This window comes from Psittacula echo (assembly GCF_963264785.1).
Source record: "Psittacula echo genome assembly, chromosome: 6".
Classification (NCBI taxonomy): Eukaryota; Metazoa; Chordata; class Aves; order Psittaciformes; family Psittacidae; genus Psittacula; species Psittacula echo.
In genome coordinates, this window is record NC_137743.1 from 3621641 (window position 1) to 3637280 (window position 15640).

Sequence of the window (15640 nt, forward strand, 5' to 3'; positions counted from 1 at the left end):
TGCTCTGATGAGGGTGTTGCTGCCATCACCAGTAACCCCAAGGCAGACCCATGCAGCAGTTTGTATTTAATAAATAAATTTTATTTAAAAATATGTTCTCATTTATTCACAGTTTCAAGTCTGAAAAACAATAATACTCTTCTTAATCAATCCAAACACAGCTAAACCCACTCAACTTGCTGGAGTGAAGCCCAGTGATGGCCACTGTTTGGCAGAGTCCTGCAGCACAGCTGGAAAGGCACATGTCTGTGCAGGATAGTAACTCCTCATAGTAGTGTGTCCATATATGCAACAGAAACTTGCTTGTACAGCTCCAAGCTGACATTGGGTTAAAGTGTTTCAATCCAGCCTTGCTTACAAAGTGTATTCCATGAAACATCAACTCGGAGCAACTGAGAGATTACATTTATATGCAAGACATTGATACCACTGCAAAGCCCCTTAACTGAAAAATTAGGGAATTTCTCCAACATGAGAAGTGTTTCTGTTTCTATGCAGAACCCCAATGTGGCACTTCAAACAAAGAAACACCACTGCAGAGGGCTCATGGGATAAACAGGAATTCCTGCTTTTTCCCAAATGTACAATGTAACGACGCAGGCTCTATTACCACCTGCAATAAATAGGGATATCGCATGGGAAAAGATACAATACCACCAATCCCATGTGAAGCAAGGCACTGTCGGGCTGTTCCGCAGCATGGCAGTCACTGGATTCCTGCATTGCCAGTGCCTGAGTTCTGAGTGAGCTGCTCCAGTAAATTCAGGATCACTTCCACCCGCTCCAGCAGAGTCAGGCTTCTGTTGGCAGTTGCCCGCAGGAGAAGGGAGTAAACCTGCTTGTTGGTTTGAAGAACAGCTTCTTCTTCATTAATGCCCCTAATAACAAAACAGGTTATACAGGCTGTTAACCTGACCACAGGACTGGATTCTGCAAGTTATCAAACAGTTATTAAACAACATTGATGGCTATCCCCTGTGGAAGAACATGACTGATGTTTCCACTGGAGTCTCCCATTTCCTACCATGCCACATTTAACATCCAAGTTAAACAAGTGAGCCAAACTAGAAAAAAACCCTAAAATACTGGCACTGGTGTTATAAATAAAGCATGGTTGTATAGATATTAATCGTGTGTACATTAATTATACATCAGATTCATTGCAAATGCTTCAGGAATTACCAAGGAATGGTGAAACACATTAAATTCCTACCACTAGGCAGAAATCAGAGGGGTTTGCTTATTGGTCAGAACAGGTAGTCAATAAAAGCCACTGAGGTGCAAAGTATTTCCAGGGTAAGTTACAAGAATTCCCAGAACCAAGTATTACTTTCAGTTACTTCTTTCCCATGATGTACACAGCCAAGCTCAGTTACATGCTCATGCTTTTAACCTTTAGAGGGTAAAGACCTGATTTCATCTGGTTTCATTGCTGGTCTGCAAGTTTCACTATCAAAACATTTAGTTTTACCATGTTCCCTGCCAAAGTGCATCTGAAACCTGAAATAGCATTTGTGAGCTCAACCTCCTCCCTTTCAGCTTGTTATTAAACAGAAGGTAGATGTTTTCTTCTACAGAGCAGAATGGAGGAAACACATATGAGATGTACATGAGGTACTCTAGAAAGGTAAAGCAAAAGGCAGCTTCAAGCTGAGCCTCAATCCACTATTGTTTAAACAAGTGTAACCTTTGTAACAACAGTCCCATTTCACAGCATTCAAACTATAACACATTCCTTGTAGGGAATCTTCAATATAAAACCCTACTCGAGAGAGACAATGGGAAAGCAACAGAGGGAGAAACCCCACAAACCGAAAACCTTTCTTTGACAACACTTAGGAGGCAACAGAACTAAATCAATTTACACAGTTACTTGGGACATCTGCTGGGTTAGGTACGAATCTTACTGGAATCCTCTGCATTCCACGTATTCAGGTTGCCACCTTCTGGAAGCTCTTTAGAAAGGAAAGGAAAGCACCCAAATGCTGTGCTAAAAGACGGTGCTCAGGCAGTGCACAGCTTCCTTCGTGTCTCATGTTTCTCTATTTACCCATCTTCTCAGCAGCAAACTTCCTGTGCAGAATGATGCCATTTCGCACTTTACTGTTGGCAAAACAGCACTGGCATCAGCAGTGCTTCCATCTGAGGAACTATTAATGCAGCTTCCAACAATAACTCCCTAGAAGGATACACTAGCACTAATGGCACATTTTCATACATTAACTTTATCTAACATTAGAAATTTCTTAAAGGCCAATGAGCATCTTCCCCACATCCATCCCTCTCTATTTACAGCACTACTGCAGCACCTACCATGTATTCTGCTTGCTAAACTACACTGTCTCCAACATACTTTATTATCAAGACATGAAGAGACCAGCAGTACACAGGAGTTGCTCCCACATTAACTTTAACATGCTTTGTCACAGATGAAGACCAATGTAAGCCAACATAAGGAACTCCATATACACATACCTCATTCTCTGAACAGTTTGATGAATCAAAACCAGAGAGAAGTAAGCCAGAAAATTATGGCAGTACAAGTTATGGCTTAAAATTATGTTCAAATTATGGCTTTGTGTATGATTTACACCTATGAAGGACACAGGATTTATATCCTCTGAAGGATCAGTTGGATACCACTGAGCATGACACAGCACCAGTGACTCATAACTGTTCCATGCATTTCAGAGGGTGATTAAACTATGATTTTCCAATCATAGTTTGGAACATACAGCAATTCAAGTCTCACTTTTGCCCTCAGTCATGGATTGCTATCAGGAAAGAGGAGAAAAAAAGCTACCTAGACACATGCAGAGATGATGTTTCTTGGTCACTGCCTCAATTACAAAAGCACAAAAAACACTGACAATTCAGACAGTTGAGGTATATCTAAGCTCCTTCTCTGCACAAGAGAGGCACCTCCATAAAACAATAAATACTGCAGTTCTAGCAGGCTGAAGAATCATAGTTATGGATTTATGGATGGGAATCACATCTGCACATGCATATCATGGTTCAACTTACCCAATCTTTTTTTTGGTTGAAGTTAACAACTTAATGGATTGGAGGAGGAGGAATGACATTCTGGATTCAAAAATACTGAGCAGTTTCAACACTTCTTCTTTGTTAAGGCTGGTGGAGGAATCAGTAGGTGACGTGTTCTCAGCAGCACTTTTACCCTCACTTGTCTATAAGAGAAAACGCAAAAACCATGTCACTGAACTCACCACTTAAACCCAGTTCAGCTAAAGCCAGACAGCCCCACCTGCACGCTAGTCGATTCTTTACTGTAATGGTACCAACATCAAATTTCTGTGGCACCCTCTTTATGGGGCAGTTACACTTATATCCACACTGTGCACAACTTACACTGACTGCCTGTGTTGTATATACACATTGGAGTATTTAGTTACAAAAGCATCAGGAAAATAAGGACTTGATGATTCCATCTATTGCTCAAATTGCCAGCAAGGGATGACACACATCAGCATATACTGCAAGTCATTATTTGTTTAGGCATCAAGAACCTGATCACACTAGCTACAGATAGCCTTCCACCTTTTAATATTAAATATACTATACAGAGAGTATTCCCATTTATATTGTACACAATTTAAGTTCTTAAGGGATTAGGGATCTTTAAGGGATAATCCAGAGCTGCACAGAACCCTGTTAAGACAGTCTAGATCCATATACAAGCATGCTTGATAGGAAGCAGTGACAGGACAAGGGGTTTTAACTTGCCAGAAGGGAGACTGAGATGAGCTCTTAGGCAGAAGCTCTTCCCTGTGAGGGTGCTGAGGCGCTGGCACAGGGTGCCCAGAGAAGCTGTGGCTGCCCCATCCCTGGCAGTGTTCAAGGCCAGGTTGGACACAGGGGCTTGGAGCAAGCTGCTCTAGTGGAAAGTGACCCTGCCCGTGGCAGGGGGTTGGAACTGGATGAGCTTTAAGGTCCCTTCCAACACAAACCAGGCTGGGATTCTATGTTTTAATCCATCTCCAGATCATGCTCTTGATTAACTTTATCTACTTCCACATAAAGGCTAGAAGAGAACTGCAATAAGTTTGAACTCTGTCCACACTATTCAAGCAATCAGCTCTATTGAACAGTAACCAAGCAACTTCTTAATTGCTAAATGACCATTCTGACATGAACATCAGAGATACAAGAAGCAGGGAGTCACCTGCTTATTCCAAGCTCAAGAGCTGAGCATCCCGACACGTATGAAGTCAAGGAAGAGGGCCAGGAGACCTGCGTGGCTGAATAAGGAACTGCTGGGTATGCTCAAGTGGAAGAGCAGAGTTTATAGGTCATGGAAGGAGGGGCTGGCCACTCGGGAGGAATATAAGGCTGCTGCTAGAGGATGTAGGAAGGCAGCTAGGATGGCTAAGGCCTCCTTAGAATTAAATCTGGCCAGAGGGGTCAAGGACAACAGAAAGAGCTTTTTCAAATACATAGCTGATAAAACTAACACCAGAGGCAAGGTTGGCCCACTGGTGAATGGGATGGGTGCCCTGGTGACAGAAGATACAGAGATGGCAGAGTTATTCAATGCCTTCTTTGTCTCAGTCTACTCTGCCAGAGGCAGTCCTGAAGAACCCTGTACTCCTGAGACCTCAGATGAAGTCAGGTCACTGGAGCGGTTTGCCTTAGTCCATGAGGAATGGGTTAGGGACCAGTTGAGCAATCTGGACATCCATAAATCCATGGGTCCAGATGGGATGCACCCGTGGGTGCTGAGGGAACTGGCGGAAGTCATTGCTAGACCACTCTCCATCATCTTTACCAAGTCTTGGGAAACGGGAGAGGTGCCTGAGGACTGGAGGAAAGCAAATGTCACTCCAGTCTTCAAAAAGGGCAAGAAGGAGGACCCGGGTAACTATAGACCGGTCAGCCTCACCTCCATCCCTGGGAAAGTGATGGAACACCTTATCCTTGATGCCATCTTAAGGCATGTCAAGGATAAGAGGGTTATGAGGGGCAGTCAACATGGCTTTACCAAGGGGAAGTCATGCTTGACCAACCTCCTAGCCTTTTATGAGGAAATAACATTGTGGATGGATGATGGCAGAGCGGTGGATGTGGTCTACCTTGACTTCAGCAAAGCATTTGACACAGTCTCCCACAGCATCCTCATAGCTAAACTGAGGAAGTGTGGTCTGGATGATCAGGTAGTGAGATGGACTGCAAACTGGCTGAAGGACAGAAGCCAGAGAGTTGTAGTCTATGGGGCGGAGTCCAGTTGGAGGCCTGTATCTAGTGGAGTGCCTCAAGGGTCAGTATTGGGACCAGTATTATTTAATATATTCATCAATGATTTAGATGAGGGAATTGAGTGTACTGTCAGCAAGTTTGCTGATGACACTAAGCTGGGAGGAGTGGCTGACACGCCAGAAGGCTGTACTGCCATCCAGCGAGACCTGGACAGGCTGGAGAGTTGGGCAGGGAGAAACTTGATGAAATATAACAAGGGAAAGTGTAGAGTCCTGCATCTGGGCAGGAACAACCCCAGGTTCCAGTATAGGTTGGGGAACGACCTGTTAGAGAGTAGTGTAGGGGAGAGGGACCTGGGGGTCCTAGTGGACGGCAGGATGACCATGAGCCAACACTGTGCCCTTGTGGCCAAGAAGGCCAATGGCATCCTGGGGTGTATTAGAAGGGGGGTGGTCAGTAGGTCGAGAGAGGTCCTCCTTCCCCTCTACTCGGCCCTGGTGAGACCGCATCTGGAATATTGTGTCCAGTTCTGGGCCCCTCAGTTCAAGAAGGACAGGGACCTGCTGGAGAGAGTCCAGCGCAGGGCGACAAAGATGATTAAGGGAGTGGAGCATCTCCCTTATGAGGAGAGGCTGAGGGAGCTGGGTCTCTATAGTTTGGAGAAGAGGAGACTGCGGGGGGACCTTATTAGTGTATATAAATATATAAAGGGGGAGTGTCATGAGGATGGAGCCAGGCTCTTCTCAATGGCAAACTATGATAAGACAAGGGGTAATGGGTATAAACTGGAACACAAGAGGTTCCACTTAAACTTGAGAAGAAACTTCTTCTCAGTGAGGGTGACAGAACACTGGAACAGGCTGCCCAGGGAGGTTGTGGAGTCTCCTTCTCTGGAGACATTCAAAACCCGCCTGGACACATTCCTGAGTAATCTTATCTAGGTGTTCCTGCTCTGGCAGGGGGATTGGACTAGATGATCTTTTGAGGTCCCTTCCAATCTCTAACATACTGTGATACTGTGATACTGTGATACCTCACTCGAACTCCATTTACCTGTTCACTTTCTGCCACAAGCTCCTTTTTGATAAGCTGGAATGCACCCTTGGTTTTTGCCATTATATCCAGTGCGCCAAACAAAGTCTTTAATTTCCCAGCACTGCTGTTCTGACCTAAAAAAGAAGTAAAAATGAAGGACACAAATGGCTTATGTTAGAGATTCCAATTTTAATTCCATCCAAAGATTTCAAGCAAGTACTGTCTTAGTCTAATGAAAACCAGTAAGATAAAACTGCTTCTTCTCCCTTGAAGAAAATTATATTCTGAGGAGCAGATTACTCCTGCTCTTACATACAATGTACAAATGCAATTAAATAGGGAATGGTAGTTTGGAAAGCTGTTGTAGTAAAGCCAGAGCTAGACTTACTTGCCATCTGGAATTCTGCAAATGCCACTCTTTCCAGCTGCACACGAAGTAACTCGCAGGGCGCATCCTTCAGGAGCTGGAAGAGTCGTACTGCTTTGCTGTAATGGAGATCAGCCAGTACACGGTGTTGCTTTCTCAGATGTTCATCACCAACCTGCAAAGGAGGGGACATTGTAAATCCCAGACAGTCTGTATGTTCATGAGGTAAGCATTAGAAATAAACTTGTGTAAATTGGTAGATGAGGTGCCAACAATCATTTCCCACCTCCTTTCGTAACGATCCATCTAAATGTCTGCACTTCTCCAAAATCACCACCCTGCCATCCCTGAAGCTATTATAACTTCATAGCTACTGCTAACAAATTCACACAAACAGTAACTAAGTTAACTACAAAGAATAATATTGGGGGGTGGGAATCAGACAGCAACATGTAAGTCTACACTAAGGCTTCATTAAATTATATGAGAAGTAGAAGGCTGTCTGAAGTGTCAGAAGAGAGGCTTGGACACAAAACCAAATCAAAGAACATATTTATTATCAATGGCTTATGTTATGTGAGCACAGAACTACTTAGAATAGAGAGGACCGCAAAGCTCAGTACACTCTATAAAGGACAGACTACACTTTTAAAGGTAACATTTTTAAGGCTGAGAGAGCTGGGCTGGGTCAGCCCGGAGAAGAGAAGGCTCCTTAAGGAGAGACCTTAGAGCAGCTCCAGTGCCTAAAGGGGCTGCAGGAAACCTGGAGAGGGGCTTGGGACAAGGGCCTGCAGGGACAGGCCAAGGGCAATGGCTTTAACCTGCCAGAGGGGAGACTGAGATGAGCTCTTAGGCAGAAGCTCTTCCCTGTGAGGGTGCTGAGGCGCTGGCACAGGGTGCCCAGAGAAGCTGTGGCTGCCCCATCCCTGATAGTGTTCAAGGCCAGGTTGGTATCAATCTCCATGCACACTGGGCGCATCAACTATGGAACCCAACCAGTTTGTGCCAGTACCTGGTTTCTCAAGCAACTGTGGTACATCGAAGCAAGCCTGTGGTGGATGGTTGCAGCCCGGTACTGGCAGAGAGGCTGTCGTGCAGACACTGTATCAATGTCACAGTATTTCAAGGACTTCATCATGGCTTCACTAACTTCTTTCTCTATCTACAAAATAAAACAAAAAGATCTAGTGTGAGCACACTGAAACTAGAACAGCAGCGCGTGTAAGTCTTAAATCCCTTTGTCCTGCTTTTGTTTCATTAAGCAGAACTTTATAAACCACAAATGACTAAACATTTTATGGTTGGCAAGAAATACTTCACAGAAGTTTTCCAATCTAATAAAGGTTTAGAATTCATCCCAGTACTGATTTTGCTCATGGTTCAGTTTTCCAGGAAGACAATAGCTTATTTTTTCAGATGTTGTCACAAGCACTCTTTATTACCTGTTCCTGAGCCTTTCTAGATAATGGAGCATAATCCTGCTGCAGAGTGGCCATAGTGAAATACGTAGTAGACAGCTCCCAGTTCACAGAATCCCAGACAGCTGGATGCACATCTCTCTTACCCAATGATCTTAATGCCTTCAGGTAGTAGTCAATAGCCTACAGATGACAAAGAAGCATACGTATGGTTATTGCCTGTATTTATAGCAACTGCAAGTTAATTTCCCTTCATTCTCAAGGAAGCATCCCAAAATATCTGAGCCTTCTTCAGTATTTTATTTACACTCATTTTGGTCATAGTTTTAATCCTGACCATGCATTTCTACCTCCCTTATGTGAAGTACTGCAGTCTATCCAACATCAGGATCTCAATGTCACAGTGTTTTATATATTAGAGCAATGGAATCAAACCTCGACGACAATACTGAAGCCATTACAGCAAAGATTAGGAAAATATGAAAGCTGCAGAGGTATCCCTAGAATGCTTTATGTTGAAAGGCACCTTAGAGATCATTCAGTTTCAACCCCGTGCCATGGGCAGGGACACCTTCCACTAGCCCAGGCTGCTCCAAATCCAATCCAACATGATCTTGAGCACTTCCAGGGATGATCCCATGTTATCACATCAAGACTTACAGATACTTACAAATGTTCTACAGTAAAAGGCATATTAATGAGCCATTCAAAATTAGTCTGATGTTACCTTATTATAATAAAGAGCCTCTTCTGGAGAAAACTCTCTTTTGAAGTCCCCTTCAGCTGCACAGTGGGCCTGAGCACAAATCCGCATGAGCCTTCCCGTGTTGCAGAGCAGAAGAGCAGCGTTGGTTGCGTCATCGATCGACTCAAAGTTCTGGATTCCTTCTTCAAAGCAAGAGAAGCTTTTCTTCCAGAGCTGCTGCTCTGTCGTCGATACGGTTTTACTCACTAGGGTTAAGACACAAGGTTTATGATCCCATGCCAGTTCTTCAAAGGTACTGAGCAAACACTGCATCATGTTCTTTCTCTGGTAAATGGCTTTTTAGAATTTAAGGGTGGTAAATGATTCTGAATACCTAAATCATGGAAAGTGCTCTTAAGAAACCCTCAAATATACGAAAATTTTAATACCTATTACATTCACTGTGCTTTCAGAAGAATCATGGTAACACAACACACAAAACCCAGGGGAAATTAACAGCATAAACCAGATTTCACACCCCCCCAATAGTAATATTCAAGGTATAGTTACTTCTATGAGCTTAGAGTATGAAATAACTAAAAAGTGACTTTTACAGACAAGCGAAATTCAGTATTTGAGCTTTGAGTTCAGCTAAAGAGCAGTTCTGCAAAAACATGGCGATAATCCATGGAGATGCATCCAACATGCCATGTTGGCTGGGGCTTGAAGCAACCCGGTCTAGTGGAAGGTGTCCCTACCCATGGCAGGGGGTTGGAGCTGAATGAGCTTTAAGGTCCCTTCCAACACAAACCAGGCTGGGATTCTACGATGAAAAATGACAAAACTGGAAGTCCAACCCAAAACTGGAAGTCCAACCCAAAACTGGAAGTCCAACCCAAAACTGGAAGTCCAACCCAAAACTGGAAGTCCAACCCAAAACTGGAAGTCCAACCCAAAACTGGAAGTCCAACCCAAAACTGGAAGTCCAACCCAAAACTGGAAGTCCAACCCAAAACTGGAAGTCCAACCCAAAACTGGAAGTCCAACCCAAAACTGGAAGTCCAACCCAAAACTGGAAGTCCAACCCAAAACTGGAAGTCCAACCCAAAACTGGAAGTCCAACCCAAAACTGGAAGTCCAACCCAAAACTGGAAGTCCAACCCAAAACTGGAAGTCCAACCCAAAACTGGAAGTCCAACCCAATCCTTCAAATATGAGACTCATAGAATAGTTAGGGTTGGAAAGGACCTTAAGATCACTCAGTTCCAACCCCCCTGCCATGGGCAGGGACACCTCACACTAAACCATGGCACCTAAGGCTCTGTCCAACCTGGCCTTGAACACTGCCAGGGATGGAGCATTCACAGCTTCCCTGGGCAACCCATTCCAGTGCCTCACCATCCTCTCAGTAAATATTAATTATAATTATAAAATATTAATTGGACAAAGGTGACAGCAATCGGCTGGTGGTCTTGGCAGTCCTGGGATAATGGTTGGACTCCTTGATCCTAAAGGCCTTTTCCAACCTAGTTGATTCTATGGTATTTGGGAGACTGGAGCTGTTTACACTGAACCACCAGCATCTCATTTGTTTTAGTTTACATAACTCTTATTTGTAGACATTGGTTTTGCTTTCAAAAGCAAAAGCCCAAACATCTTACCTTAAAAGAAGCCTAGGTAACCTCTATTTCCTCAAGACAAAACCACCAAAAATAAACCAGGAGCCAAAGGTTTCCAAGGATTTCTTTACCAAAAAGTTCATAGTATGACTTTACTGAAGCTATTCTTATGTTTAAATTAAGCTTATGCTTGTTCCTGCTGGACTTAGCCAAACACATCAAGAATGCATCACACCCTCCCTTTTATAACTTGAGTTGTCTTAAGTTTTCATCATGTTTTCTGAGGGCATTCTATACGCTTCAAAAGGAATTTCTCCAAAGCTATAGATTCCCTTATTCAGTCTAGGCTCAATTAAGTACAATGTACAAGGCATAGTAACCTACTGCAGACAAATACTTAAAGTTGCATATCATCAATTACAGAGAAGTATTTACTGTACAAAGTCATTTAAATGTCTTCTTTATAATCAGACATACTCAAGATTTCTTGCAGTATTAGTGAACATGATCACTGTTGTAGCTCTGTGAAATAAGAAGGGGAACAATGAATACTTGCCCACTCTCTCGGTCTGCACTGCAGCAGCCTGGTTCATGTAAAACACTCCAATCTCATTCCTGATGTTACCCATCCTCTTTAGTACCTGTACGTGCTGCTCTGGGTTTTGGTTTTTTAAATTGCTGAAGAGTAGAATTTCATAAGCAGCTTCATAGCATTTACAGCTGACAGAGAGCTGGCATTCCAAGTCTGTGGACAAGTCTGTAGCCCAGGCAAACACTAGAAAACAAAATGCAAACCGGCATGTCAAACAGTATTTCCAAACAAACTGAAACCTGTGATAGTCTGAAGTGCTGAAAAGATGACCAAGTATAAAATCCATGCCAGAACACCTACTCAGTACCTGAACAATTACTGTCTGGAGCTATTTGACAGCTTCAGGCATGTCATGCATCTTGGCAACCTCCTTATGTATGACAGGCATGATAAGCTCTCTCTGAAGAAAGCACAACTGAAGCATAACAAACCCTCCTCCAGCAACATTACTAGTGCATGGCTTTGAGGAAGCACAATGACATTACTTCTGGCTGTCACATTAAGGCAGTTCTTGTATCAGCATCATACCTTGGCACCTGGACTCTCTATGAAGACTGTGTAGTATTTCCTGATCTTCTTTCGTCTGGTAATTATATTCTTCCAGATATGCTGCTCTGTTGTTTGCATTCTGAGCAAGCATTAGTTGGATATCTCCACAAAGGGTTAAGCACTGGCAAAGAAACACCAACACTTCAGGAAGCATGCTGGCACAGAGGCAACAATACGTATCTATTGGAAAAGAAACCCCATGAATGAGGGAAAGAAAAAGGATTAAACATCAAAAGGTTTGACACAGACTGACAATATAATTAGTTTTCATGGTATCTGTCACCATTATACTCGGTGTGTAGGCAACACATGCTCTTCCTAGAAGAACTAACCTATTTTAGAGTCATTGTTGCTCTACACAAGTTCATAGTTTCAAAAGAGCAACTCTGTTGTCCAAGATGAGCAGTGAATCTAGTAATTCCAAATGCTTATCTCAGATTTGACTAAAGGAAAACCGACTTTCTACAGATTAACATAAATAAGATACAGCCTGAAATATTAATTTCCAAAAGGTAAAGTTCAAACTCAATTCTCAAATCTTTATAAGCCTCCACCCAACCCAGGTCCTACAAACACGAAAGCAAAATAGCAGCACTACGGTACTAAGCTAATGGCATTTGCCAATGATTCTCATTATAGCAGTAATACTCTAAACAGCCTGATTTTACTTTGTTTTCCTTTGCAATACTTGAAGCTGTACTTCATTCATCTAACTCAGCTGATGAAGAAGTCTGGTATTTCTGAGAGTCAGGAATACATTTAGATGAAATAGCAAGCACCATGCATTTCCAGGGACAAACTGGAAATCACTGCAAGCTATCTGCTTGCAGTAATAGGACTTAGACCACAGAACACCATCTTGGTCTTGGCACCAGGACTCAGTCTCCCAACATCAAGTTCTTTGAAGCTTCTAACATGCACTTTGACTTTCCCAATCTATCAAAAGGGGAGCACCTTTCTACCAGGTTTTTTCTTACTACAGGCTTCCCTCCTGAGTAACAAACTAGACACTTAGTATACTTAAACACAAAGTTGTCAGACTTGTTGCTGCATGCCACTAGGATAAATCATGCACAAGAGAAGTATTTGCTATCATGAAAGGTATACATGGACAATGGTACAGGTGAGAAGTACATTCTAGGCACTTACCATGGCACTGCAATGCCAGCTTGATGTATCGTAAGGCTCTCCCATACTTCTGTAGAATCATGGCGGCATCAGACAGCACATAATAAGCCTTTGAGGATTTCAGAATGAGCTGGAGTTTCATTTTATATTGCCACGATCCAGGAATCATTCCTGACTGACTGGAATGCTTCCCCTTCTGAAATGAGCCCACTGTAACATGAACAGAGCCTCATCAGTAAATCTCATCTCCATAACATATGTCAGAGGCTGGGCACAACTTCATCACTGTACAGACAGATTGTAAATTGCCTTATTACAGCTCTGCACAAGTAGTTATGCCAACCTGTCTGCCACTACATTCTTCATCTGCAAAATGGACTCAATATTTGGAATTTTTCCATGTACTCCACCTGATAGTGGGATGCTCAAATACAGTGAGAAAAGAGATGATGCAGCTGAACTCTCATACCTTAAACAGCTTTTGAAACACAGTGCAGCTGTTATCCAGCAAAGAAGTTCAGATTTTATAAAGGACTATGGGTGTGAAAGCTTGAAAATCTTGAGTTAGGAATTCAATGTAGCAAGGGGAAAAAAAAACAATGTTTCCTTATAAACTCACAGACCTTGCGAAGAGGTAGAAGACTGATAAAGGAACCAGCTGGATCAGAAAAGTAACAACCAACTTCACAAAGATTAGGAAGGCAAAAGTAATTTGAAAAGCTCAGCAAAACAGAAGATAACTGTGCTCCTAAAGGAACTTGGTTCCTTGTAATACTAAAAAGCACATCCCTGGCCCTGGACAGAGCCTTGAGTGCCATGGTTTAGTGTGAGGTGTCCCTGCCCATGACAGGGGGGTTGGAACTTGATAATCTTAAGGTCCTTTCCAACCCTAACTCTTCTATTCTACAGAGACCTTGCACACAGAACATACATTCTCTCATCTCTGTTTAAAGACACAGTATAAATTTCTTTCACTATGCAAGAGCCAGTGATCATAGATACAGACTGTTATATATATGAAAAACACTGATTCTCACTATTTGAAATGTATAAAAGTGGATGGCTGGCAGACTGAGGGTGTATACTGACTTTGTGGAGTTACCATCCAGCATCCATCTCTGTGCAGACATGGTATAAATAACTTGACTATGTGTGTTTATGATTCTATGTTAGTCAGTTTTCTGCATAACAGGTAAAGAACCCTGGTTTAGAAAACCTCTCATACTTTAATAGCTTTTAAAACATGGGTGTGATGGCCAAGACCATTCTGTTAGGAGGCAGTAGAACAAAATAGCCATATGGCATGGTCTCCACCAAATCCTTACAATACATGCTCTATTTCTGTATGAACAGTCTCAAAGTGAGAAGGCCTTTGTGTGTGGGTTTAGCCTCCAGCACAGAAAGAGCTGGATAACCTGGTCCTTTCTACAAGGCAAGTGTCTCTTTCACACTCAAGACATCCTCAGCATAAGATTATGAAGGTTCCTTATTTGACTGCCAGAGGGGAGACTGAGATGAGCTCTCAGGCAGAAGCTCTTCCCTGTGAGGGTGCTGAGGCGCTGGCACAGGGTGCCCAGAGAAGCTGTGGCTGCCCCATCCCTGGCAGTGTTCAAGGCCAGGTTGGACACAGGGGCTTGGAGCAAGCTTTTCTAGTGGAAGGTGTCCCTGCCCATGGCAGGGGTTGGAGCTGGAGGAGCTTTAAGGTCCCTTCCAACACAAACCAGTCTGGGACTCTGTGATGCTCCAGTGGTCATGGATCCAGAAAGGCCACTGACTTTAGGTGTACCAAAGGACAGAACGTTGTTCTGACAACATCTGCACCCAGAAGTCTCTTGCTTACAGGTAGACCTACAAGGCCTGACTTGCAAGCCCATTATCTTTAGTAAGTTCTAGAACTAACTATACATTTACACTAAGATAAAGACAAATCTAATACAGCAACAACTCATGCAGTTAATGCCACAGTGCACACGTACGCTGTATGCATTTACTATTCAGAAGCAGTTCTCTTCAAGTTAGAAATTGAATTAGGACCATTTATCCTTTCTATATGTCTGTCAATACACACATGGAGCATAAGAACTCCGTAATCTGCAGCACAGAAAAACTCACCCACTGGAGAAAAAAAGTTACTTCCTTACATCAGAACTGTTTTTTTCTGTGTTGAATTCAATCCTTATGACCTAAACAAATTGCTACTTCAGGGAAGAGCTCCAGCATCAATCCAGATATCAAATAATTGTTACATTTTTTAAGCTCTGTGCAATATTTCTCTGCCACATCCCCCAGGAAACACTTGTTTCTAAACAGAAGATAACATGTGAGCATTCTCCTTGCCAGCTGGCAAGCAGCTGCAGTGTGTCATCAGTTCCACATTGTGAAGGGAGAAGACAGAGCCTAGCTGCAGGAAAGCTTGAATCAGCACATTGTTCCTGCTGATCTGAGGTGAAATTATTCTGTAGGCCTTGGCAAAAATTAGTCCACCAGCCCATGTTAACAGCACTATGCAGAATTTGTGCAAGCTGAACACAATGTAACCTTCTGATGGAGGAGTTATATGCTGTGGTCACCTAGCTGATAAAAGCTAAAAGCACACAAACACCTCCAAGTCATTGACATCCCAGAGACAATCAGAAAATTGGAAGAAAGACATGAGAACACTTAAATGAATAGCTCAAACCTGAATTTGCTCATTATTTGAGAATTTTAAAAGGGAGAGAGAATAAAGTATTGTAAAAATATGCAAGACAAATGTCTTTCAGGATTGTGCTTACAGGGCTTCACACCCTGCAGAGAGCTCTGCTGCTGTAAGAAAAGTCCTTTCTTATACCTCTGTATGGAACTCCAGAGAAAAACAAAAGAGACTTTAGTCTGAGACTTCTGGAGTTTAAGTACTTAAGCAAACAAAAGCATCTTTTATCTGCTGCTTCCTTTCACAATTATGGAGGCAAAGAAAGAAGACAAAATCCTAGTTAATACTTTATATGCAATTCAGCAGCAAGCATCATAGAAGAGAAAAACCTGCCAGAA

At 42.8% G+C, this 15640-nt stretch overlaps 1 protein-coding gene across 5 annotated transcripts in view; it reads right to left on the reverse strand.

The window, feature by feature from the left end:
* Nucleotides 1-59: 59 nt before the first annotated feature.
* EDRF1 (erythroid differentiation regulatory factor 1) overlaps nucleotides 60-15640 on the reverse strand; it is a 30947-nt gene continuing 15366 nt past the window's right edge. For 2 of the 5 annotated variants that reach the window (XM_080622063.1, XM_080622061.1), the window contains 10 exons: nucleotides 12632-12820; nucleotides 11462-11662; nucleotides 10898-11116; nucleotides 8765-8988; nucleotides 8062-8220; nucleotides 7632-7781; nucleotides 6641-6794; nucleotides 6271-6386; nucleotides 3028-3191; nucleotides 60-878 (listed from right to left, as the gene is read on the reverse strand). In XM_080622063.1, the coding sequence (XP_080478189.1) occupies nucleotides 707-878; nucleotides 3028-3191; nucleotides 6271-6386; nucleotides 6641-6794; nucleotides 7632-7781; nucleotides 8062-8220; nucleotides 8765-8988; nucleotides 10898-11116; nucleotides 11462-11662; nucleotides 12632-12820 (1748 nt within the window). In that variant the 3' untranslated portion in view covers nucleotides 60-706. Of the gene's footprint in view, nucleotides 879-3027; nucleotides 3192-6270; nucleotides 6387-6640; nucleotides 6795-7631; nucleotides 7782-8061; nucleotides 8221-8764; nucleotides 8989-10893; nucleotides 11117-11461; nucleotides 11663-12631; nucleotides 12821-15640 lie in introns of those variants that run through there. The other 3 variants (XM_080622064.1, XM_080622062.1, XR_013957265.1) reach the window with 2 other exon arrangements.